Source organism: Schistocerca americana, chromosome X (assembly GCF_021461395.2).
Source record: "Schistocerca americana isolate TAMUIC-IGC-003095 chromosome X, iqSchAmer2.1, whole genome shotgun sequence".
Classification (NCBI taxonomy): Eukaryota; Metazoa; Arthropoda; class Insecta; order Orthoptera; family Acrididae; genus Schistocerca; species Schistocerca americana.
Window position 1 is genome coordinate 238,072,882 of NC_060130.1, and position 25,626 is coordinate 238,098,507.

Here is a 25,626-nt window from a genome sequence, read left to right on the forward strand (position 1 = left end):
GCCCCCTTTAGTATGTACGCTGTAGCAGCAGGATGCATAAAAAAGTTTTTCGTCTTGGTTTCCATCAAGAAACAGCACACTAAGGTTATCAGTCACAAAACGAGTTAGTGTTGAATCAGTTGTGTGTTCCAGCACTTTTCAGGACCTCATTCCTGGCTTTGAGCGCTCTACTACGTTGAGTCTGCCAACTGAGATACTGTATTTCCAATTAAGCTTCCACATACCTCTGATGTTCCCATCTGCTGCGATTAATTATACAACACCGAGTTCTTTTCAGAGCCTCTTCATATCAAAGTTTCTTTCATCTGCGTCATTGACATGTGCTCCTTAGACGATTGCACTACGTTGTTCCTTGCCCCTCGCTGCATATGTGTTGCGGAAGTTGGGACTTTATAGTGTACCAGATTTTCTTACTGCACGTTCGACGTAGAGCAGTCTCTACATTGGTTGTAAATGTGTCGTCCGTCGTAATATAAGATCGCAATTTAGACGATGATTTTGCTGCAGCAAGAAACGTCCTCAACAGAAAGTCCAAAGAAGTGCTATTAAGTAACCTTTTCTTGGGTCGCACGCTCACTACTCCAGAATCAGTATTAATCGCAAGTAATCGGAAAACTTCGGACTTGTAGTCTTGTTTGCGCCACTTTCAGTCTTGACAACACGCGAAGCTCTTTCCTACACAAGATGTTGCTACCCAGGGCCGTGTCGAGTACGTGGCGAGTTATGGTGCAGTCACAGAGGGAGCGCTAAAACTAGAGCGAGCAGAAAGGTGGATTTATCTGGTCTCCTGTCTTTAATTTTTCTGCACCCAACTTTTGCTTCGTACTGCTTCTCCCGTGTAAATAAAGAAGATTTCAAGAATAAGCATTCAGCGGCTGATTAGCAATATTCCTCGAATTGTTAGTCGATGGGCATATAGGCAGCTATTCAGTAATAAACCACCTTGCAAACATATGTAAACAGGACAGTTTCCAAACTCTTTGTTATATCCTTTTCTCTGCAAATGTAGTTATCAACTTTTGCACTGTTAATAATTTATGAGGAGCAAACAGAATCTTCACATCATTCTAAAACTAATGTACAGAACAGTACCTGACATTTTCCAGATTTTTAATAGAATTATTAATTTATTTCCTACAATGACACGTTTAAGTTGTTGTCTGCCATATTTTTCCTTAATATTTTTCATTTAATTAACATTTTTCAATAATGATTCACGTACAAAATTACAAAATTTCCTAAATCTAGACAGAAGAGATTGGAGAAAGGAGGATGGGAGGCAGATCTGGCAATTTTGCCAGGAAACAGGATCATCTCGGTATGGTTATGTTATTATCGAATCTGCTTTGCTTTTGAGAAGTGAAATTTCGAAACTTATAAAATTTAGCAGTCACCTCCTCCACAATCCAACTGGAAGCTTTATTAACCACGTTTTATTGCACTATAGTATGATATTTAAGGGTCGTTTACTTCCTGGTTTCAACTTTTGTGGTTCCGATTCGAATGTTTTTCTGGCGTCTGGCGTATTGAGGGAAAGAAGGGTAAAAAGCAATCATACGTAATTTTTAAAGCACTAAGTTACAGTATTGCAAAATATGAAATTATAGTGAAGTATGTGGACATATATGACGACAAAATGAAGTATAACAAGGCTGGCAACATGGTCTGTGAACATTTACAATTATCACATGCATAGGGGCTAAGCAATAAAAATACGTAATCACATAAAAATTCTTCTTCTCACGATAGGTGACCATTTCAATTCCCACATATCTTTTCGTCACATCATTTCAAGTTAAAACACGCCGCTGTAGTTAACCATGGGTTCTAATTCCTGTCCAACACAAACCATTACAACAAGTTATGACATGTATGTTACTTGTGAATGAAACCAAATTTAACATCTTTTGTGGTTGGATAACATGGATATCATTGCTGGATAAGAGTTCCAGTCCAGTACAGAAAGTTTCGTCGTGTAATTTCATTGCAGTTTTGCTGATACTGGATAAAATTTAAATATTTCACGTCATATTATCTAGTCAGCAGTGACCACCAGTTACGTGTTAGAGCCTCGATCAAGTGCAGACGTTTTTCTGGGTTAGTATTGGCTACAGGTGCAAGGTTTGAATCCATATCTACAACAAAACAGTTCCTCGTGTCACGTAAAATTCAAATATGTTCATAAATAGCTGCTCATAAACAAATTAGATTTTTAATGTGCCTTTGGGTTACGTGACAACGGTGATGCGCGACATAGATGAACATGTTAAAATGGGTACAGTAAAATTATTACTGATATATTGTCACGTAGAAGAAGGTGTAATTTCTAGTACCTTCCGCCGCGGAAGTCGAACACACGGCAGAACAAATGGACGTGGTCAGCCCATAGAGGGCTCCGCCTCCGCGGCGGCTATTCCGCACAGCGAGGGCGCCACCGCTAAGCCACGTGCAGATAGCGGCCAATAGCCGCTCCCTCCGGTTTCGTATATAGGGACCCGCTCTGCCCTAGTCCAGCATCTAGACGGTTGGATCCCCTCCTTCGAAAGCGTCAGATTGCAAAGCCTGGGCTACTCTCAGGGTGGAATCTCCGTCTTCGAAGATTGTGTTTGTCTGTCTGTCTGCTCGCCGCTTGCTACTGTCGCTGTTCGTCCGTCCTTCCGCCTGCCTGCTCGCTGTCCATCGCCGTCGTCGTAACCGCTGCCGCTGCCGCTGCTGCTGCCGCCGCCGCCGCCGCCGCCGCCGCCGCACGTCCGTCTGTCTGTCCGTCGCCGTTCGTCTGCAATGAGTACTCCCACCTCCACCGTCATCTACACCTCACCCTACTCACCCATCCCCCTATCTCCTCCCCTGCTGTATACCCACACCTCTACACCCTTCCTCCAGCCTCCACACCCTCAACAGCTCCCACTACTACCCCCGCCCTCACGTACGCCTCTGTTGCCGCCCCTCAGGTGATTGGCTTCCCCTCTCTCACCGACCCCGTCGCTTCGTCATCTGCATCTCCCGCACGCATCACGTCGCGCCGAGCCACCATCGCCACCACTGAACCAGCTGCTTCTCCCGGTGCCTCCACTATGCCGCAGGGATCTGCCACCTCCCCATCCCTCTCCCCTCCTCCCAGCCTCCAGTCCCCAAAAAAACCCCAAAAGCGCGTCCTTACCGACTCTGCTCCCGCCACTTCCCACAAAAAATCAACACCACCTCCCCCTCCCCCTGCCGTCACCATGGACACCACCCCTCCTCCTGCCACCCATACCTTGGCCCCCACCCTCCACACCTTTGTCCTGTCAACTCCCGATACTAAGTTCCTCGACGCTTGTACCCTCACCAAGGAAATACGAAAGTACTTACCTGGTGCTCCCATCTCCCAACTCATTCCCCGCAGGGACTCAGTCCTTATGAAGTCCCCGTCCCCATCCTTTCACACAGACCTCCTGCGAAAACTCCCACAAGCTATGTTCGGCCCCCACGCCTCTCTGACACCCTTCCTTTCCGCTTCCACTTCTCGTCAGCCCCAGCCTCTCCGTCGCCCCCCCCCCCCCACCTACACCGCTGTGATCACCAAGCTCAGCCCGGTGATCACAGAGGATGAAGTGTTGGTAGAACTGAACTCCCACCCAGACTTGGACATCCGCTTTGCCCGCCGTATCCACAATGCCTCTGGTCCCACCTACCTCATGCGGGTATTCTCTGAGTCCGCCCCATCCATAGACCATCTCCTCACCCAGGGTGCCCTGATATACCACCGTCGCCACCCTGTTGAATCCTCCAAATCCCCTCCCCAATCCTACCGTTGCCAGCGGTGCCTGATGTATAATGACCACCTAACTCTCAACTGCAAAAACCCCCCCACCTGTCCCCATTGCAAGGCCTCCCACTTTCTTAAGAACTGCCCCAACCTGACTGCTCCTCCTTCCTGTAATACCTGTAGTGGCCCCCACCCCACATACTCCGACAAGTGTAAAGCTAAACCCCCTCCAGCAACCCCTGAACTTACTGTCCCAGTTCGTCCTGTCGATCCCCCTGTCCATCCCAACAATTCCCTCCGTCCACCCCCAATGGCCGAGGACATCATCCGGTTCATTAGTGTTGTACTCCAAAACATTCACCCTTTTCAGCGCCCCCACACCTTCCAACAAATCTCCCTTGCTGCTCGCTCTGTTTTCCACCTGAACACCTTCGCCACTTACTCCCACAACCAAGCCCACTTCACCTTCACCCGCCTCGACACCCTAGTTTAAGTCTCTTCCCTTCCCTCTCTTCCCCCCCCCCCTCCTTCCCGTCATGGCGCGGCACGAGTCTCGCATCCTCTTCCAGAACATTCGCTCCTTCCGCTCCAACAAATACCTCCTCATGCGCACCCTCTCCCACCACCAGGTCGACACCTTCCTCTTGAACGAAACCTTTCTCCAGCCCCACCATTCTATCCGCACCTCCCCCCTATATCCTCCACCGCACCGACGCTCCTGGTCCTCGTGCACAGGGTGGAGTCGCGATTGGCCACCTTAAGCATATACCCGTCCGGCCACAACCTCTCCTCAATGACCCCACTGAACACCTTATCCTTATTGTCTTCTACCCCTCTTTCACCATTACCTGTGCTACCATCTATGTCCGCTCCACTGCTCCTCTTCCTTACGACTTCATCTCACACATTGACCACACCTTCTCCACCTATGTGATTGCCGCCGACCTCAACATCCATAGCCGCACTCCTGCTGCCCTTCGGCGGTGGCATCAGTTCCTCTCCACAATCCAAGGTGACCTTGTTCCCCTTCCCCAGCACACCCGCCCCGAAAGTGACACCACCCCCGATGTTATCATTGCCTCCACCAACCTCCTTGGGCGTATCGCTGTCGCCGTCCTTGACCCCACAGGTAGCGATCACCTCCCTGTCCTTCTCACCATAACGTCTGCAAACCGCCCCCCTCCGGCTCCTCACCCTGCACCCCCTCCCAAGGTCGTCCATGACTATCGCCGTGCCAACTGGGATGCCTACCGGGACTCCATCTCCACCCAGGTCGCAAGCCACCCTCTTACCTATCGCCATCCTGATGACATCATCCACACCTCGTCCTTCCTTCAGAAGGTAATTACTGACGACGTGGAGGCCTATGTTCCTACTAAAACCATCCACCCACACCGTCCCACTCTCCCTCTGCGGGCTGTCCTCCTCCTCCGTGAATCCCGCCGCCTCTATCGCTCCTTCCTGGGCACTCGTGACAGGGATACACTCCAACGCCACCGGCAAATACAGCGACATGTACGGAACCTTATTACAGCAATGAAACGCCGAGACTGGCGCCAGACCTGCACACGACTCAACGCCACCCTCCCTATCAACTCCTCCAAGTACTGGTCCGCCTTCCATCGTCTTACTGGATCCCTTTCCGCTCCCCACTACCCCCTTCTCCATAACGATCGCCCCCTTCCTGACAACCTCAGTAAGGCCAACCACTTTGCTTCCCACCTTTCCGAGGTCTTCTCCATCCCCGATGACCCCCACTTTGATTATTCTCTTTTCCCCACCGTCATGGAACGTGCCAATACCTCAGTCGCTCCACTTGCTCCTAGTCTCCAGTACTTGGGGCAGTTGCCCCCCTCCGACATCAACACTCCCATCACAGCACAAAACATTAAACTTATCCTCCAGTCCAAAAGCAACACGGCCCCTGGTCACGACTGTATCACCTACCGTAACCTTCGAGAAAGCCCCTATTCCTTCCTGACTGTCCTCGCCCATCTCTATAATGTCGTCCTCTCTACTGGCTTCTACCCTGACCTGTGGAAGACCTCCCGCGTCCTCTTATTCCTCAAACCCAACAAACCCCCTTCTGCCGCCTCTTCCTATCGTCCCATCTGCCTCACCTCCGTCTTCAGTAAGGTCTTTGAATCGATCCTCTCCCACCGTATCCATCAGCACCTTGCTCAGCACCACCTCCTCCCCCTTACCCAGTGTGGCTTCCGACCCTCCTTCTCTGCTGAAGACCAACTTCTCAACCTTGTTCACCTTCTGTCCCTCCAGCTCAACTCCCGTCGCTCCGCCATTTTTGTTTCCCTTGACCTCCAAAATGCCTATGACCGTGTATGGCATCCCGGTCTCCTCTTTAAACTCCAAACCTACGCCCTGCCTCTCAATTTTGTCCATCTGGTCGCTTCCTTCCTCTCGCACCGTCCTTCCTATGTCACCCTCCACAACACCAACTCCCGTATCTTTTATCCCACGGCTGGTGTCCCCCAGGGTTCTGTCCTTTCCCCTCTCCTTTATCTCTTGTATACAGCTGATATGCCCAAGCCACCCCCACCAGTCCACCTTCTCCAGTATGCTGATGACACCGCCTTCCTGGCTCTCTATCCTACCCTTCAACGGTCTCAACGTACCCTCCAAACCCACCTTAACCAGTCACCACTTGGTGTAACCAGTGGTTCCTCCATCTTAACCCCTCCAAAACCCAGGCAATCATCATAGGCCGCACCACTCGCTCCTTTCGCCTCCATGGTTTCTACATCACCCTTTATGGTCGTCCTATCCAGCTCACCCTCACCCTGAAATACCTTAGCCTCACCCTCGACCGACACCTCACCTGGATCCCTCATCTCCAGACCATCCAGCAGAAAGCCCATTCCCGCCTCCGCCTTCTGAAACTCCTATCTGGCCGGACATGGGGAGTGCATCCTTCTACCATCCTCCACACCTACAAATCCCTCAGCCGTCCTATCCTCTGTTATGCCAGCGTTGCCTGGATCTCCGCCCCCACCCGCTTTTACAAGGCCCTCCAAATCCTTGAACGCCATGCGCTCCGCCTTGCCTTCCGTATCTGCCTTCCTTCCCCCACACGGCTCCTGTATGAACTGATCCCCTTCCCCCGTCTCCTCCTGTTCCTCCAACATCTCCGCATCCTTTACATTGTTCGCAGGCTTGATCCCCCCCCACCCTTTGGTTTCCTCCTTCCTCTCCACCCCCCGCCCGTTGCCGCGCCTCTATTGCTGTATCCCTCCCTCTCTCCATCTCCACACCCTCCATCTCCTTCATCAGGGCAATTTCCAACGCCTCCCCCTCCCGGATGACGAACTTTGCCGTGGCATCTACCCTTCCTTCCAACTGTAACCTGGCCTTGTTCCCCCCTCCCCTCCCCAGGGCCCCCTTTTTCCTCTTCCCTCCTTCTCCCAGAGCGTACTTTCCTCCATACCCCCCCCCCCCCTCCCCTGAGACCCTGCACCCCATACTTGCCTCTTTCCTTCCCACATCCCTCCCTACCTGGCCCTCTTCAGCGCGCCCCCCCTCATCTCCCTCCATCTCTTCCCCTCCCTCCCTTCTTCAGGTCTCCCTCATCTCCTAGCGCCTGGCAGATCCTCTGTATTGATCATCATCAGTGTGCCACATCAGTTTTGTGCTTAGTGCTGTTTCTCCTGTGCATCAAGAGGTGTGATTTTAATTGTGTACTGCCTTGAGATTCGCCGTCAGTGTTACGCTATGTGCTACGCCATCCGTCGATACCTTTATGCTCCAGTCATACTGTGCCTTGTGTTCTTTTAATCGTCGCAGTGTGTGGCTTTTTGTGTGTGCTACTTTTAAACTGTTTTTTATCTCCATTTTACAGTCACCCCGTTTTTTGTCTATTGCCTTCCATGATGTTCCCCTTTTTTATATCTATGTTCACCATATTCTCTCCTTTGTTGTTTTTAAATGTCTTCTATTGTTTGTTCTATGTCTTTCGGCTGAAGAGCAGCGCATATGCTGCTGCCAGCCCGCCCCGATGGGGAATTGAAATACAATAAAGAGGAAAAAAAAAACCTAGTCCAGCCAGTCTGGTACTCGCTCGGGATTTCGTTTCTATCTCGGCGGTACTGCGCTCTGGTCGTTGCTCGTTGATGACATGTGCCTGGCTCTGGTTCCGAGTGGGTTTACGTTTGGTGTTTGGTGTTGTGGTTTCCACAAGCCTCCGTTGTTTATCTCTTCCTTGTTGTGTCGCTCATAGTCGGTCGTGGTCGGTTGCTGTCAGTTGTCGCTGGTCTGTCGTCCGACTCGTCCTGTGTTTACCCGGTGGTGCGTGCTCCACCGCCGACGGCTTCCCCGCCTGGCGGCTCCGACCCGCAGCCCAAGGCGTTCCCGCTGTTGGTTGTGGTTACTAAATAATTAGATGAATAACGAACACTAACTTCACTTAACGAAGGTTTATTCAGCACTTGCACATACAAGAGCGCGGAACGAACTGCCTCCGGTTAGATTACGTACGGTCTGTATACAGTTACAGAACTTCCAGTACAATGATTCTTGACATTTGTGGATACATTCTAGAATGTACTCGAACCGAATATACAAATTAAAGTTTTAGATGAGTTTTGAACTCACGACCCACCATGGAACAGTCTAGTATCGTAACCACTACACTACAGTGACTATGCTACTCAGCTTCTTCTGCGACATTGCTCCCTCCTTAAGAGAACAGCTTCTCGGTGTTACGTCCTCCTAGTCCGGAAACGAGTCATCGGTTCTGCATTCTCCGACTCCCGATGACTGATGTTCACCCTGGCGGTGATCTTCTTAGAACTTTCCTTGCCGCTACGCTCTTCATCACCTTTCCGCTTGTTGCTTGTCGCTGGATCTTCGAATTAACCTGGGTTGCAGGATCCTTATAGGGCTTCATTCGAAGGACGTGGACCGTATCTCTGATCTTTCGTCGTCTTGTGTCGGCTTCGAAATCTTCAACTTCGTAAGTAACATGAGACAACTGTCTTACAACCTTATAAGGTCCAAAGTAGCACCTGAGGAGCTTCTCAGAGAGACCAGCCTTCCGAACAGGAGTGAAGATCCAGACGAGGGCACCAGGCTGGTAGACCTTCGGTGATCGTTTTCTTGGGCCTGCAGCGTGCAGAGTAGAGCTAACTGCCTTGCATCCTCAGCTCTGGTTAACACCTGGCCGATGTAGTTGTCGTCCACGTCATCAGTGCACTATGGTAATGTCATAATCTTCAAGATGTAGTGCCCACCTGGCGAGTCGTCCTGGTGGATCCTTAAGACCTGTCAACCAACAAAGTGAATGATTCTCTGTAACAACTGTGAATGGCGTTCCATAGAGATACTGTCTAAATTTGCACATGGCCCAGATCACAGCAAGATATTCTCTTTCTGTAGTTGAGTAGTTTCTCTCGGCTTTTGTGTCATAGACGCATAGGCTATAATCTTCTCTTTCCCATCCGAAATTTGCACCAGAACAGCACCGATCTCATACTCACTGGCATCTGTGTGTAGTTCTGTAGGTGCTCTCTCATCATACAGACCAAGTACAGGGTCAATCGTCAGAGATTTTCGCAGCACATCGAAAGAATCTTGTTGAGCACCATGCCAGATAACTTTAGTATCGGATTTTAACAACCCTTGGAGTGGCTTGGCCTTGATACAAAAGTCTTTAATAAAACGACGGTAATAAGAACATAATCCGAGGAAGCTTCTCACATCTCTAATACTTATATCAATAGGAAATTCCGTTATAGCTCTCACCAGTTCTGGGTCTGGCCGCACACCTTCGTTTGACATAAAGTATATAAGTATTTTGATTTCTTTTGCTCCAAAGAGACACTTTCTTGGATTAAGTTTCAGTCCGCCTTGTTGGAGGCACTTAATAACGGCCCTCAGTCTTTTTATGTGTTCATCAAATGTCTCTGAGAACACTATAATGTCATCTAAATAACAAAGACACATCTTCCACTTCAAGTGACTTAGAAGATTATCCATCATCCGTTAAAAAGTTGCGCGGTTCCAGACTGAAGCCCCTAGAACCGCTCTGGCACAACGGCCGGCCTGGAATACTTCCCAGCTTGTGAACTTCTCCTCATTGTTCTCATACCATTGCTTGGCAGTGCCCTCCAAGTAGAAAAATACGTTAGGCAAACACACGGTGTCATCCCATTTGTTAAGATTAACTATACGCTCATACACTTTCAGCCACTTGTTTGGATCTTGGCCATCGTCACCAGAGAACCTGGAAGGATGTGTCATGTGGTGGCACACAGTTGATGTCACCGTGACGTGCTCTTCTTCTGTCTCCGATAGATTGCGATTTGCTGAATATTGCTCGAACTCTGCTTTCTTGCCACGTAAACGGCGGCTCTGTCGTGGCCTTATGGGACCCATTGTATTGTCGACAACGTGCGCTATCACAACTTCCAATACCCAGCGCCTCCACCAGAATTATGTCACGTAGAAGAAGGCGTAATTAGATGAATGATGAACACTAACTTCACTAAACGAAGGTTTATTCAGCATTTGCACATACAAAAGTGCGGCGCGAACTGCCTCCGGCCAGAACACATACGGTATATATACAGTTACAGAACACTCCAGTACAATGATTCTTGACATTTGTTGATACTTCTAGAATGTACTCGAACCGAATATAGAAATTAAAATTTAATACCTCAGGTGAGTTTTGAATTCACGACCTTCCATGGAACAGTCTAGTATCATAACCACTACACTGCAGTGACTGTGCTACTTAGCTGCTTCTGCGACAATATTGTTGACGGTGTCGTTTTCATAGAGCGTTTAACGGCATTAATAACTGTCGTCCCCTACGAAAATAAATCTGACTAGCTCTGAGTATTTAGTCCGCATGTAGTACAGGGCTGGAGATTTAGGTCAAATCTGAGCAGCCATCCGAATAGAGACAGCTTGCTAGCCACAGTCCGGGGAAATTCTCACAGTCGACAGCTTAATTTGTGGTCTGAAGACCATAATTGTGTGGGTCAGGACAATGCCTTGGAGAGCCACTAGTCGCATAGGCTGGCATTCATCAGGCAAGTGCAGTTGAATTAATGGCACCGCATTTGGACGCCCCCCTGGCTTTTCGAAGAATCCATGTAGGCCCAGGTGGGCAGGCATTGCCAAATTGACCTCAGCAATGAGGACTAACTAGAAAGCTGGGACTGTGTGGAATCTGTATTTTTCTTTACGTAGTGCCGTATTCAGTCAAAAAGGTCGCATGCGGTGCTGGCTGCAGGCAGCATGATGGTGGAAAAGGAATGGTGTGAGGCTGACCGGAAAGTTGGATTAGACCTTATTTGGCTCATGAGAGTACAAAACTCGTGTTTGGAACGGAATGTCAGCCGTGCTTTGTAAAGAACCGGTGGGCCTACAATCTGTCGCCTGGCTAAGGTTTTGAGAACTGCAGAAAGTAGCATAAAGAACGATGACTGGATAGTGACCAAAGAGGGGAACTCGAGTGGGAAATCGGACGCTGTTTTCTGAGAGATGCAAGTGCGGGTGCTTCTCACATTGGTTATCATAGAAACGTTTTTCAATCGTGGGGGACTGTTGCTAAATGATTAAAACATTTCTATCTTGGGAAAACAGGAGAATGGCTAGCGGTCAAACTAACTTTTCCAGAGGGAACGTGGTAAGTTTTGATATGATGTTTCCGTTTGGGAGAGCCGACTGATAAACATTTTCTATGGAAAACAAGTGTGTCTTTGTGGAGTTCTGTGAAGAGAGGATTTTGCAAGTTTACCCTTGGAACTTGGACCTGGACTCGAGGCTAGGAGGTAGTCAGATGTTTGATAAGACACGTTTTGAGACTGTAATATTCAGATGGGGCTCTCATCTAGCATCAGACAGGAGCCCTGCGTGGCAAGATGATACATGCAATCTGTGGAGAGGTCATATGGTAATATCTTGCTACCAAGGCAAAGGGGAGATAAGAAAGATCAGGAAAATGTAGGCATTTTTCGGTGATTTATGGGATCTTGTTACAGAATTGCACTATGTAATTGGTGCTTACTAGCAATTGAGACCCTTTGGGGTATTTCCATGCGATATCCTAAACCTGGTGGCAGATCGAAGCAATCGTCATGTCCTCAGCGGATTGTGCACTTGTTCTTTTTTTACGACGAATTACGAATTGCCGACATGATCCTTTTCCGACATTTCCATTGCTCAGCAGCCCTTGATTTCACATCTTAGTCTGTGGGTAATCACCTGCACCTCGATAGGGCTCAGCTGATGCAAATCAGAGCGGCAACCATGAGCAGGTTGGTGTCATATTAAATTGGCTCTATTTCGATTTCTTTCCATTAGGTAAGTCTCTGATTACTTCAAATTTTTTCTGGTTTCATTAAATTGCTTATTATGTAACGTCTTTCCGTTTGGTGTCCGATGTTTGCTTCACTTACAGTTTTGGTTGATGTGATACTGTATTTCACACATACTGGAAAATGCGAAATTTTGTTTTCTAGAAATTTCTGAAGGAAGAGTTGAACACTGTACGGTTAGCGGGAAGATCAATTAAGATTTGCTCAGAAGAAAGAGAGGAGAATTTAATAGTAATTGTCAGTATATTCGTAAAGTGGTGTAAGTAATCTAAGTTGCTAGCACATTTTGGTATAATCTATGTTCTTTCCTTTTTACTCTTTCTTTTAATAGGCTGATGTTTATGTGTGTCTGATCCACATATATTGTTCATACTGCATGATTGGGTATTAAAATTTTGGAAGCGTTTCTTTTAATGTGTGTTGTGTATGTTTGTAGATTTGATGAGGACACATTTTAAATTGGAATAGATGTGACAAGGATCATTGTTCTTTTGAATTAAATTAATAACGAATGCTGACACAGAGGAAATAGGTTGAAAAAAGGGAAGTTGCAGAAGTGGGCAAGGCAGTAACCTATCTAGTAAAAAACATGGAGACTGCAGGACGTGGTAGCGATTCTTGTCTCCAGAATAGAGAGGAAAATGTGTAGAGTAGAACTGGGAGGAATGTGAATCAGAGTATGGGTGTGTTTCAGTATTCAGATACGGGCATGTTTTCAGCAATTTCTGACATAGGAGCCATCGTTAGGCATAATAAAGCAGAACCTGATGGCACTCAATTGAGTCAACCTTCAGATCATCACAAAATCCAGAAGAAGAAGAAGAAGAAGAAGAAGAAGAAGAAGAGGAGGAGGAGGTGCGCTCATTATTCGTTTTTCTAAAAGGATTGCGACAAGAGATCTACGAATCACGAAAGGAGACGAAAGAAATATTGGTAAAACCGAAGCAACCGTTTGAAGGAATTGGGCTGCAACTGGAGAAAATTCTGCCGATGCACCAAGAGATCATTAACATTTAGTGTCAGCAAAATGAGCCAGAAAACCACATTGAAAGTGTGTAAAAATGTGTAAACGCGATGGAAGAAAGATTAAAATCAGACAGCAGAAGACATCAAACATCTGTTATGTGAAGCAACAGATCAGCTTAAGGTTCACAAATGGGAAATAATTCAATAAGGAATGAGGGACGTGGATGAGGAATCAGTATGCATATCGGAAGTGCAATTACTTCTTGTGTTCAAGAAGCAGCAAAAAATACTGAATAAACATCAGCAAAGGATGGGCGAGCACTTAGCAAAAGATGTGGAAGTTTTAAAACAAAGGCAGTTGACTTGTTTGCCTGGCACAGAGATGATGGCTGCAAGAATTACAGCAAGCTATGCACTAAGAGCGGTGCGTGTGGTATCAGATGAGGTATTCCGGGATGAAGTGTTGCGAAGTCAGGCTCTTCTGTATCGCAAAGAGTATAAGAAGGACAATACCTGGGCATTTACAATGTCACCAGAGACTGAAGAGTTTTATAACAAGTACTACCTGTGAGTACACAAGTTTCAAGTTGTTAAGGATAATCACAACACTCTGCACCCAAAGTCTTATATGGAACAATTTGACCATTGTTTTCCGCTTTCTAGGCCATTGATGCTCCATCTGGAATTCATCTGCAGACATCTTGAAGGCAAAACAGCTACAAGGATGCATACAAATGCATTGCAATTTACATCGTACAAAAAGTCTTATTTAACTATTGATCAAAGAATGTTCAGGCAAGGGAAAAGGCAAAAATAATCATGGGACATGACCTGGAGGCATCTGGAATTCCGAGTGTAGTGAAAATTTTAGGCGATATGTTGAAGAAGAACCTGTTCCTGTATATTGTGTATAGCCCTTCCCAGATAACATAATTCTGCTATCAGAGACCACCTGTGAAATACCAACAGATTGTGGCAGTACGTTGTGGTGAAGCATTTAGGAGCTTACTACTGGAGCTGGAATTCCTCTTTGGAGGAGACTACATTTGGAACAAGCGGCACAAACCAGGGCGTAACATTCCTGCACCACACGCTGCCAGCGTGAATCACGCCCCCTGGGGCGGCAGCGCCACCGGAAAGAGAGACACGTACTTCAGTAACCGTGCACGAGCAGAAGTTGGCAGCTGCAAGTTGTAAGTCAGTCCGAGTCTTGCTACGGAGTTCCTTCAGAATGTTCTTCGTGTCTTCAAGTCTTCAATTCGTCGACGGAGATAGAAATAGTGGCTGACAGACAGTGGTTAGTCTTCAGTGGAAACAGAACAGTGAACAGAATTATCGTGTATGGACAGAAAGCGTCTGCCTAGAGATTTAACTGACTACTGTTGGTTTGGAACTGTTCTTAGAAAAGTACATCAGGACAGAACATTAGTTTTCTTCTGTATTTAGTTCAGAGAACATTATTTAGTTTGTGTTCATGGAATTGTAGTCAACACAGGACAGGTAGACTAAACCATCATTCTGCAATAATTGCTGTAACCAGCGTTACCAGAGTTGAGTAACATATTTTTCTATTCACTATTCTGTGTTTCTTTCGAGTGTGTGTGTGTCTTGCCCTACAACCCACTCCCTACCACGACACCTTTCGTAGTATAAACTTAGTCGCAAAAGTATTCGGACAGCACGTAACGGCGCATAATTTCGCAGTTTGCCGCATGAACAAATACAGAAATTGCACTTTGTAATGTATTTGGGACTCTGGATACGATGTCGCAACGTGAAACACGTGTCAAATACGAAGAATTGTTGTTGGACATGTGTCTGTTACGTAAAATTACCTGAAAACGGCATGGGAAGGTGCAACAAAAGTATTCGGACAAAGGCGGACAACGTGTGAGAGAGGGTGAAGCGACTGCAGTGTGTCCGACATTTCCGCGAAATGATAGCGATGATTAGTAAACACGTATCGCGAGCCTGTGCAGGTCGACGACGGGACGCAGAGGGAAGTGTTCTACGTTCGAGCAAAGGCAACTTGTCGTTTATCATCACGCGAAGGGGAAAATCTGCAGGGGAATTACCGCAATAGTGAACATGAAGAAAAGTACAGTTCACGACATTATTAAACGGTTCGAGAAAGAAGACCGATTGGAATTCAGTTGCAGTACAGGACGGCCACGGACATTTTCACAGACAGATGAACATGTGATTGTGTGAAAGGTACAACAGAATGCGAAAATATCTGCCACACGAATTGCAAGTGAGGTGGAGGGAGACCTTGGTATAAAAGTTCATCCCGAACAATGGTGTGGGTGATTTAGTGTTCATTGATGATACGATGAACAAGGAAGCGTATTTGAATATACTGCGAGGACATTTGAAGCAGAGTGCACGACATCTAGGTATTGCGAACAACTTCCATTTTTATCAGGATAATGATCACATGCATACCGCGCATATTGTACAAATGCGGTTGCTCTTCAATTGCCCGAAAGTATTGCACCCCCCCCCTCCCCAATTACCAGACCTTAACCCAATCGAACATTTGTGGGATAAATTGATACGGATCCTCCGCGCGGACAACATCTATACGAAGGAGACCTTGAAAGAGAAACTGCGCCAAGAATGGGAAAATATAGGCCCAGATTTCACGAAAAAACTCGTGGAAAGTATGCCTAGTAGATTGGAGGAGGTATTGAGAATGAAAGGTGGACCCACAAGGTATTGACATTTTCGTCGTACAACTTGTGAGCATTTATCGGACAGTGTCCGAATACTTTTGTAGCAGCAGGGTGTGCAGGATGTTTCATTTTTGTTGTTAATTTTTCTGTTATTTATGTTTTGGAAACGAAATAATACAATAATTCTTTTGTAATTAATGTTGTTACGCATATGTATTGCTAATAAATATGTTTGGGTTTCATAGTCAGTGTTTCTCGAGTACTCATTGTGAAACTTCACACTGTCCGAATACTTTTGCGACTGAGTGTATTTCAGCGACAGCGAGATTTTCATGAAAGAGGACGCCCCCAGTCCACCACAACTGAAGCTCAGGTGAAACTGATTATGAAACAAATAAAAACCACGGCGTTTTGAGTTTTTGCCATTGCTTTACGGTACACTCAGCACACGAGGAACCATGAATGTCGAGGTGCAGATTACTAAATTCCAGAAATCTTGTGGAACACATTTGCAACATTAAACCCTCCACTAAATGAATTCCATAAGGTGAGACAACAAGCGTAAGCTGAATTACTATGGGGAGTAACCTAGTATAAGTATCTAAATTCATTTCTAAATCTGAGAAAATAGTTTAAATAGAAGGTAAACAGCCATGTTTTTTGTAAGGTGAGAAAGTGTTGCACGTAATTGTGGTGGAGTAGCATTCTTGATCATAGGACAGCATTTTTTGGAGTGTTGTGCGTCAGTGTTTTTGTCCAAGTAAGTAATAATGTTTTATCGAGGAATTCCATTCCCCTTTTAACTTTTTTGAATGTATGGTGGAGTAGGCACCACAAGAAAGTAAATACAATAGATAAAATTGTGATAATGGCAAATCCATGTCAAACGAGGATTTATTAAAGATAGAATCTCATGAACTATGTGAAGACATTCATTGCTGTTAGCGACAGGAGCAGGTTACAAAAGGACACATAGACAATTAGATCACTATTCACACAGCGATATGTAAAACACACGTTTTCGTTTACACGACGGATTTTTGGTCCTAGGATCTTATTTTGTTATGTCTGTAGTTGGTAGAGAAAGATTTTTGTAATCTGCTAGAAAATTCCTTCTCCTGCACGTTATTAGATGGAGATCGCAGACAAGAGAGCAGCAGACTGGAAGGAAACAGTAAAGCGGCCAGCAGCCAGAAAAGGAAGTCTGTACTAGCTTATTAAAGATGTTTGATGTTTCTTTGTGTTTTGTAGATCGTGGAGAATATGATCAGATACAAGGAGTACCGAAAGAGGGAGTGTGGAACAATCCCACCATGCTGGGAAATTAAAAGAATGATATATCAGAGGCAATGACAGATGGAATAAGACAGGAATTAAAGGTAGTAATTAATGAAGATGTGATTGAAGAAAATTTATACTGATCATAATTTGTTTTTATATGTCAATGTGTTTTCTTTTGTTGTGAAATTATGTGAATGAGGTATAAGAGAAGGTATGCTGTGGATACTGTGTCAACTAAATGTTAAATATAGTTTCATAGCTTCTTTGATTTCTTTCTTAGGGAGGGGGGAAGCATGAGGAATGTGATCTTAGGAGAAACCTTAGTTGCACCAATGCATTTAAAGGATTAGACAGTATGCAGCTATTAAGGAACCAATCCAAACGAGGGGTGAGGAACTAACGACTTCTAGTAACTACTTTTTCAGAGTGAGCTTAACTCTAAGACAGTACAAGAAAACTTATAAAAATAATCTGAATAGTCATTTTTATGAAATAAAGGTAAGTTTATATTAAGAGTTTGTAAATTCTTTTCTTTTTATTTCGATTAGTGGATAAATTAATTGAAAAGTTAGACTCTGCTAATTCTGTACATAATAATAATAATAATAATAATGCGTGTGGCTCGGCCTGTGTCCCCACGTGCAGGGAGCCCGGCCACCCGGCGAAAGTCTTTTTATCTGACTCCATTTCCGAGACTTGCGTGTCGCTGAGGATGAAATGGCGATGAAGACAACACAACACCCAGTTCCCGAGCGGAGAATATCTACGGCCTGGCCGGGAACTGAACCTAGGCCCGCGCATGGCTTCCCCATATTGTCCGCTCAGCTATGAAGGTGAACACTTTTGTACATAAATAAATAGGACAGTTGATATAGCAGCCTACATTGCTGAAATTAAAGAGGTGGATGAGTTTTGCTTAAATTTCAAATATAGTTCTATTAGAGATATATTCATTTGAAGTCATGCGCGAAAAAACGGGCTAACCCTATAACGTAGAAGCTTAGAGATAAGTTGATGGTGTTGATACAGCAACGTGCCACAAATGGCTGGTTGCTGTCTCAACACCATCAACATTTATTTGTCTTCAAATAACAGCCACTATCTCCAACCATGTTATGACAGAATTGCATTAGAGGTAAGTGTTGCCATCTGTTGCTGGATACGGGAACTATCAAAACTGACGCTAGTTTCATCCCTACATATCATTTAGGGATGAGACCAATGTCAATTTTGATAGTACCAGATGCCAGCAACAGATGGCAACACTTTTCTCTAAGTGTTTACATTTGAGGGTTAGCCCATTTTTCCGCGCATGTCTTCATTTGTACTTCTGATATACGTAGGAGATAGTAATTGTTATGACAAGACCTGTCCAGCTACGGCATGCACAGCTGGCAAAGAAGAGGGCAGCAGGTAACTGAATGGCAGAGGAACTAAATGGGTCAGCCTCGCTACGGCGAGACTTCTGATCAGACCGGACAGCTGCGCAAGCAAAAGTGGACAGTTGGGATAACGGAGGGCGCTAAGCGAACAGCGATTCCACCGTTCTGCCATCCAGAAAGGATTGTGCACGGAAACACCAACAATCTGCGAGGGTCAACCTGGAACAGGCAACACGCACCGCGCTGGGTGTATCACAAGAAATCAAAGTCCGGGTAGGTGCAGCAAAGAGCACAGGAAGACCACCGCCAGTTGGAGCAGTAACCTGCAGAGTAGCTGTCGGTAATCCCATGCAAGCACAGAATATGAACACTGACGATATATCTGTATGCTTTCCAAGATGGAGGCCGTGTCGGTAGCCCGTTAACGTCCGCTCCGATCGTATAACGCATTTATGTTGGAAAGCGTCATCCACTAACTTTCGCGCTCGACTGGCTAGTGCATGTAGTGAGATTGAAGATGCTGTGAGTGCAGTCAGCATGGTTGATATTGCGGTCATAACAGACGTACAAATACTCTTGGTGATTTTCGCCTGTGTGTAATACACTCCTGGAAATGAAAAAAAGAACACATTAACACCGGTGTGTCAGACCCACCATACTTGCTCCGGACACTGCGAGAGGGCTGTACAAGCAATGATCACACGCACGGCACAGCGGACACACCAGGAACCGCGGTGTTGGCCGTCGAATGGCGCTAGCTGCGCAGCGTTTGTGCACCGCCGCCGTCAGTGTCAGCCAGTTTGCCGTGGCATACGGAGCTCCATCGCAGTCTTTAACACTGGTAGCATGCCGCGACAGCGTCGACGTGAACCGTATGTGCAGTTGACGGACTTTGAGCGAGGGCGTATAGTGGGCATGCGGGAGGCCGGGTGGACGTACCGCCGAATTGCTCAACACGTGGGGCGTGAGGTCTCCACAGTACATCGATGTTGTCGCCAGTGGTCGGCGGAAGGTGCACGTGCCCGTCGACCTTGGACCGGACCGCAGCGACGCACGGATGCACACCAAGACCGTAGGATCCTACGCAGTGCCGTAGGGGACCGCACCGCCACTTCCCAGCAAATTAGGGACACTGTTGCTCCTGGGGTATCGGCGAGGACCATTCGCAACCGTCTCCATGAAGCTGGGCTACGGTCCCGCACACCGTTAGGCCGTCTTCCGCTCACGCCCCAACATCGTGCAGCCCGCCTCCAGTGGCGTCGCGACAGGCGTGAATGGAGGGACGAATGGAGACGTGTCGTCTTCAGCGATGAGAGTCGCTTCTGCCTTGGTGCCAATGATGGTCGTATGCGTGTTTGGCGCCGTGCAGGTGAGCGCCACGATCAGGACTGCATACGACCGAGGCACACAGGGCCAACACCCGGCATCATGGTGTGGGGAGCGATCTCCTACACTGGCCGTACACCACTGGTGATCGTCGAGGGGACACTGAATAGTGCACGGCACATCCAAACCGTCATCGAACCCATCGTTCTACCATTCCTAGACCGGCAAGGGAACATGCTGTTCCAACAGGACAATGCACGTCCGCATGTATCCCGTGCCACCCAACGTGCTCTAGAAGGTGTAAGTCAACTACCCTGGCCAGCAAGATCTCCGGATCTGTCCAAAATTGAGCATGTTTGGGACTGGATGAAGCGTCGTCTCACGCGGTCTGCACGTCCAGCACGAACGCTGGTCCAACTGAGGCGCCAGGTGGAAATGGCATGGCAAGCCGTTCCACAGGACTACATCCAGCATCTCTACGATCGTCTCCATGGGAGAATAGCAGCCTGCATTGCTGCGAAAGGTGGATATACACTGTACTAGTGCCGACATTGTGCATGCTCTGTTGCCTGTGTCTATGTGCCTGTGGTTCTGTCAGTGTGATTATGTGATGTATCTGACTCCAGGAATGTGTCAATAAAGTTTCCCCTTCCTGGGACAATGAATTCACGGTGTTCTTATTTCAATTTCCAGGAGTGTAGTTGTTATTCCGCGGCTCGCGTCGTGGCTCACCGAGTCGCCTTGCGCGTCAGTTGGCGTAAAGCCAGCGCGACTTACATCAGCAATAGCGGCAACATCGGGATCAGCTGACGCACCACCGGCCACCGGGGACATCGGCTCCAATGGCGGAGGCGGCGTGCGACGCCAGCGACTGCAGAAACAGCAGACGCGTCAGCAACAACGGCGTCTGTATGTGAGTAGCAACAAGCAAAGTAGCAACAGGGACGCGAAACGTCATTCAGCCGGCGTGTGACTTTTTTGTGCCCCGTCTTTTACAAAAATAGAAGTGATTTTTGTTCCCAATACCTCGCATTGCGAAGAATTTGGGACGCGCACTTTGTGCCCCTCTGACTGCGCTGTCTCCATATCCACGCGAAAGTGTGGATACTGGAGAAAACTACTTGGTCTCTGTTGGCGACAGCCGCCACTGGTCCTTGTAGCGACAGCGGATTACCAAAAATAGTAATCACGGATATTTCAGAAGGAAAAAAGAACGACAGCACACCAAGCGGCAGAAAAACGGCTGCTACAAAACAAAGTACCTGTGCTGAAATGGCATCGTCGGGAACACCAGATGCGTCCACTGCGGAAAAGATCGCCGTAGTCGACGGTATTCCTATGGAACTTCGAAAGCGAACTCAGGGCTAAAATAGTCTTAACAGCTATACCAGCACTAGTGAAAACTAAATTTAGGGCACTCATCATCACTCAAACAAGATTAGAAGGGCAGACTGAGGAGTTAAGTAAAGAAAATGAGCGTTTACGTAAAGAATTAGCTAACGCCAATGCACAAGATGCGCTGGAATGAATTCACCTTCTGGAATCAGAAATAACCGATCTCATATCAGAAAATCAAAGTTTAAAAACAGAAAGTAAGTCTACTTCACTGTCCCTTGCAGCTGCTGGCTCAGCTTCAAAACCGAAGAGCAAAGTAGAAGAACGCATACAGCAAGCCAAATCAAAACAATCAAATGTTTTCTTCAAATCGGAAAATCAAGACGCCAAGGCCGTAGGTGAAACAATCAGTAAAACAATCAATCCCAGACAAGGCAACGTAAAAATAAAAGCAATCAGATCCACAGCAAATACAGCCATCTAAGAAACGGAAGCACAAGCAGATACATCATGGTAAATCGTAGAAAAGATAGTCCAGCTGAAAGATATTAGACGTGAAGAGCCAAGGAAATTCCGATTTCTCCTTGCAGTGTATCAGGTCGCAACTACTCTAACTGATCAGGACTTCTTGGAGGAACTATATGAGATCAACATAAGTGAACACATATCTAAGGAGGAGTTTTATGAGAAAGTCTAAAAGAAGTTCACCGAGCGAGGTGGCGCAGTGGTTAGACACTGGACTTTCATTCGGGAGGACGACGGTTCAATCCCGCGTCCGGCCATCCTGATTTAGGTTTTCCGTGATGTCCCTAAATCACTCAAGGCAAATGCCAGGACGGTTCCTTTGAAAGGGCACGGCCGACTTCCTTCCCCTTCCTTGTCTAATCCAATGAGACCAATGACCTCGCTGTCTGGTCTCCTTCCCCAAACAACCCAACCCAACCCTCTAAAAGAAGTTCAAAACAGGCATACAAGGTAAACGAACAGTTAATAATGTCCTTGAAGTCACTCCAAGGGTTCGTTTTCTGATACTCAAAGAGAAAGAGTTTATATTCAGTTCGAGTCCTTGTACATTAAAGATTCTGAGGCTGTTCAGAAATGCTTCAAATGCTGGGGCCTAGGTCACCCGCCAAAACGTTGCGATAAAGAACCATTCTGTGGAAAATGTGCGAAACCAGGCCACAAGAAGTCAGAATGCCGAGAGGAAGCCACAGCTGGGTGTATACCACGCAAATATAGAAACAGGACATGTGATAAGGCAGGGGAGCTGACTGTCCTACCTACAAGCGATTGAACGAGAGGCATTATCAACAACATTCACTAACAAGGAGTACGCAGCGCGGGCTAGTCGCGCTGTCTGAGGCGCCTTGGGCGGCTTCCCCGTCAGAGGTTTGAGTCCTCTCTCGGGCATGGGTGTGTGTGTTTTCTTTAGCGTAAGTTAGTTTAAGTTAGATTAGGTAGTGTGCAAGCCTAGATACCCGTAAGAACTTACCACAAATTTCCAATTTCCAAGGAGTACAACGACAACGGTCAGACAATAAAGCCATCCTTAAACAGAGGTATAGATATGCAAAGAAGCACTATATGCAAGCGCGAACAAAGTCGCCATCAACTAAAACAGAGATTGGCGGTGTGCAGCCGCGTGGCCACAACTTGTGTGTATAGAACAATTAACAGATCTAGAAGCGAACAATCTTACGCCGCTGCAAACGTGTGACATAATACAGCAAAGATATTCTAACATTACTGATTTGGTAGACGCCATGTGTCCGCAGGGAGCTATTGACCACCACGTAGGAAGGCAGATAAAACACGATATGTTACAGTGGACGATCTTCCAGACCGGACTTCTGCTACGAGTAGAAGACCTGGAAGAGGACATTTTCTACCATTGTAGAGGGGAATTTAACAAAACAATGAAAATAAACACAAAAGGATGCCTAGGGCACCTCAGTCATACCAACAACACTGAAAAACAACGAACGGATACACACACTGACATACCAGTGCAAGAAACACAAAAAGATACGACACCTGCTAACAGTTCACTAGGTTAAAATACATCATTAAAACTACATTCAGAATATGACTCTAGCAAATGCAGACCGTACATAAAGCCCGTACGTTTTACGTATGGTGGCAGCACAGACGGCACAGACACACAGGGAAATAGCCACAAAGGAAACACTCAGGTGCCAAATCACCTCGAGATGGGCAAACAATATTCCAAAAACAGAGATACTGAAAGTCCAATGCGAAATACGAACCATCTACCTAATAATACAGTTAAAAATACTTCATCCATACACATTTCCCAGTTTACACAGACAACAGGGGGAAGACAAATGTCAGGATGTTTCACAGGACACACACAGAAACCCCACACAACACAATAATAACATAATTGATTATAAAAATATGTTTCCCTACAACAGAACTGACCGACAGAATGACAGGACAGAAAACCTGTCAAACGACCATCGTGAGGCCTTCGCACTCTTTGGAGAAGCATGCGCACGAAGCGGTGAAGGTTTGGCTCTGAGCACTATGGGACTTAACTGCTGTGGTCATCAGTCCCCTAGAACTTAGAACTACTTGAACCTAACTAACCTAAGGACATCATACACATCCATGCCCAAGGCAGGATTCGAACCTGCGACCGTGGCAGTCGCGCGGTTCCAGACTGTAGCGCCTAGAACCGCTCGGCCACATCGGCCGGCGCGGTGAAGGCTTAAACATAGATGAAGTTTATAAGGATTTCGTCAGGGCGCATGGGCGCGTTTATTACGACTATAAAGAGACAGCACCTAAGTAAACTGCCATAAGAGCACTTTGGTAAGAATGGAACTGGCTAGACTTCTGAACGAGGTACAGGCAGATATAATTTGTCTCCAAGAGCTATACAAGCGTGGCGGGAGACTTCCAAGCCTTCCCAAACATGTCATAACAATTACCGGGATCCAGAATGTCAAGGCTGAAATTGTAATAGCGAACATAAATTACACAGTCACAAAAATAACACAACGTTGTTCTAAACATGTATACACAGCTGAAATTACGCATGGACTAGAATCTTGGATTACACTAGTCTGCATGGTGTCAGATGACTGAAAATTAATATGTGATACTACCTCAACTTTTTACAATGATTCATAAACTTTTTTCAGTCTTTCGCTATCACGTACAGGTTTGCCACAATTCAAAGGTGTGTTCCTATGACGGTAGAAATGGTTCAAATGGCTCTGAGCACTATGGGGCTTAACATCTGAGGTCATCAGTCCCCTAGAACTTAGAACTAATTAAACCTAACTAACCTAAGGACATCACACACATCCATGCCGAGGCAGGATTCGAACCTGCGACCGTGGCAGTCGCGCGGTTCCGGACTGAAGGGCCTAGAACCGCTCGGCCACAACGGCCTATGACCGTAGTTTATGCGTATAGTTGGAGGGAAAGTTTTCAATACGGGCCTGTATACCTTTAGGTTGTTACACCTGTTGATGATAGTTGTTACTGTGTGAAGCTGAAAGTGTTGCTTATCTGACAGGCTTGTATTAGCAGTGCCATATTGTGATTATTCTGTATAATTAAGATAGTATTAATAAAACACTTCACCTACTGTTGATAATTACTACAATGTCAACACGCAAGTGTGTGAAGAACGTTAACATGTTCTGTTACATTTTTGGGAATTTTGCAGTGACTAGATAGACTGTGAGTAAAAAGATTATCATGCTTATTTTAAAATGAAGCTTGGTGACAAGAACAAGGGATGGGTGCCAGAGACAGTTTGGCATATTATGTGGAAAGGTTAAGATTGTAGACAAACGGAAAGAAAATATGCATGCCATTTGTGATTCCAATCGTGTGGAGGGAGCCTAAAATCACCTTAATGACTGTTACTTCTGCTTAGTCAATGTTCAGGGATGCACTTCGAAAAATAAGGCATTGATTCAGCCATTAGGTCAGTTTGCACATGGAGGAGATCTGATTGCTCCTCTTCCTCCAGGTGTTATAGAGGATGTGGCCGCAGATGATGAAGGAAATGAAGTTGACGCAATTACCGAAGACGATAGTGATGTCTACCAGCCTGAATGCGGCTTTACTCCATAGCTGTTCTCTCAGATTGAACTTAATGCTCTCGTACGAGATTTTAATTTTCCTGAGGAATCTGCAGAACTACTTGGCTCCCGGTTAAAAAGTAAGAATCTTCTAGAACCAGGAACACATTACTCGTTGTACAGACATGGAGAGAAAGAATTAGTTCATTTATTCTGACAGAACGAGTTACTGAACTTCTATGGCATTGAACATGAGCCTACACAGTAGAGACTTTTCTAGGCTCGTCAATGAGGAGTCGGAAAGGCGTGTTACTGCAAAATGGAAACGTGTATGGGTCCATTCTTGTGGCCCGTTCAGTACAAATGAAAGCGATGTATGAGAACGTGAAGATACTATTAACAGGTATCCAGTATGAGGAACACACCCAGCTTATCTGCGGTGACTTCAAAGTTATCGAAATACTATTAGGACAACAAGCTGGGCTCTTAAAAATGCCTTGCTTTCTATGTGAA

At 46.3% G+C, this 25,626-nt stretch overlaps 1 protein-coding gene across 1 annotated transcript in view; it reads left to right on the top strand.

Annotated features, from left to right (window-relative positions):
- The window catches only part of LOC124555937 (proline-rich receptor-like protein kinase PERK2), a 39,317-nt gene extending 18,627 nt beyond the window's left edge, over positions 1 to 20,690 (top strand). Inside the window, exons 2-5 of the mRNA XM_047129988.1 lie at positions 2,884 to 3,318; positions 7,941 to 8,119; positions 12,782 to 12,942; positions 20,411 to 20,690. Coding sequence (XP_046985944.1) covers positions 2,884 to 3,318; positions 7,941 to 8,119; positions 12,782 to 12,942; positions 20,411 to 20,690 — 1,055 coding nt within the window. The remainder of the gene's footprint in view (positions 1 to 2,883; positions 3,319 to 7,940; positions 8,120 to 12,781; positions 12,943 to 20,410) is intronic.
- Positions 20,691 to 25,626: the final 4,936 nt, after the last annotated feature.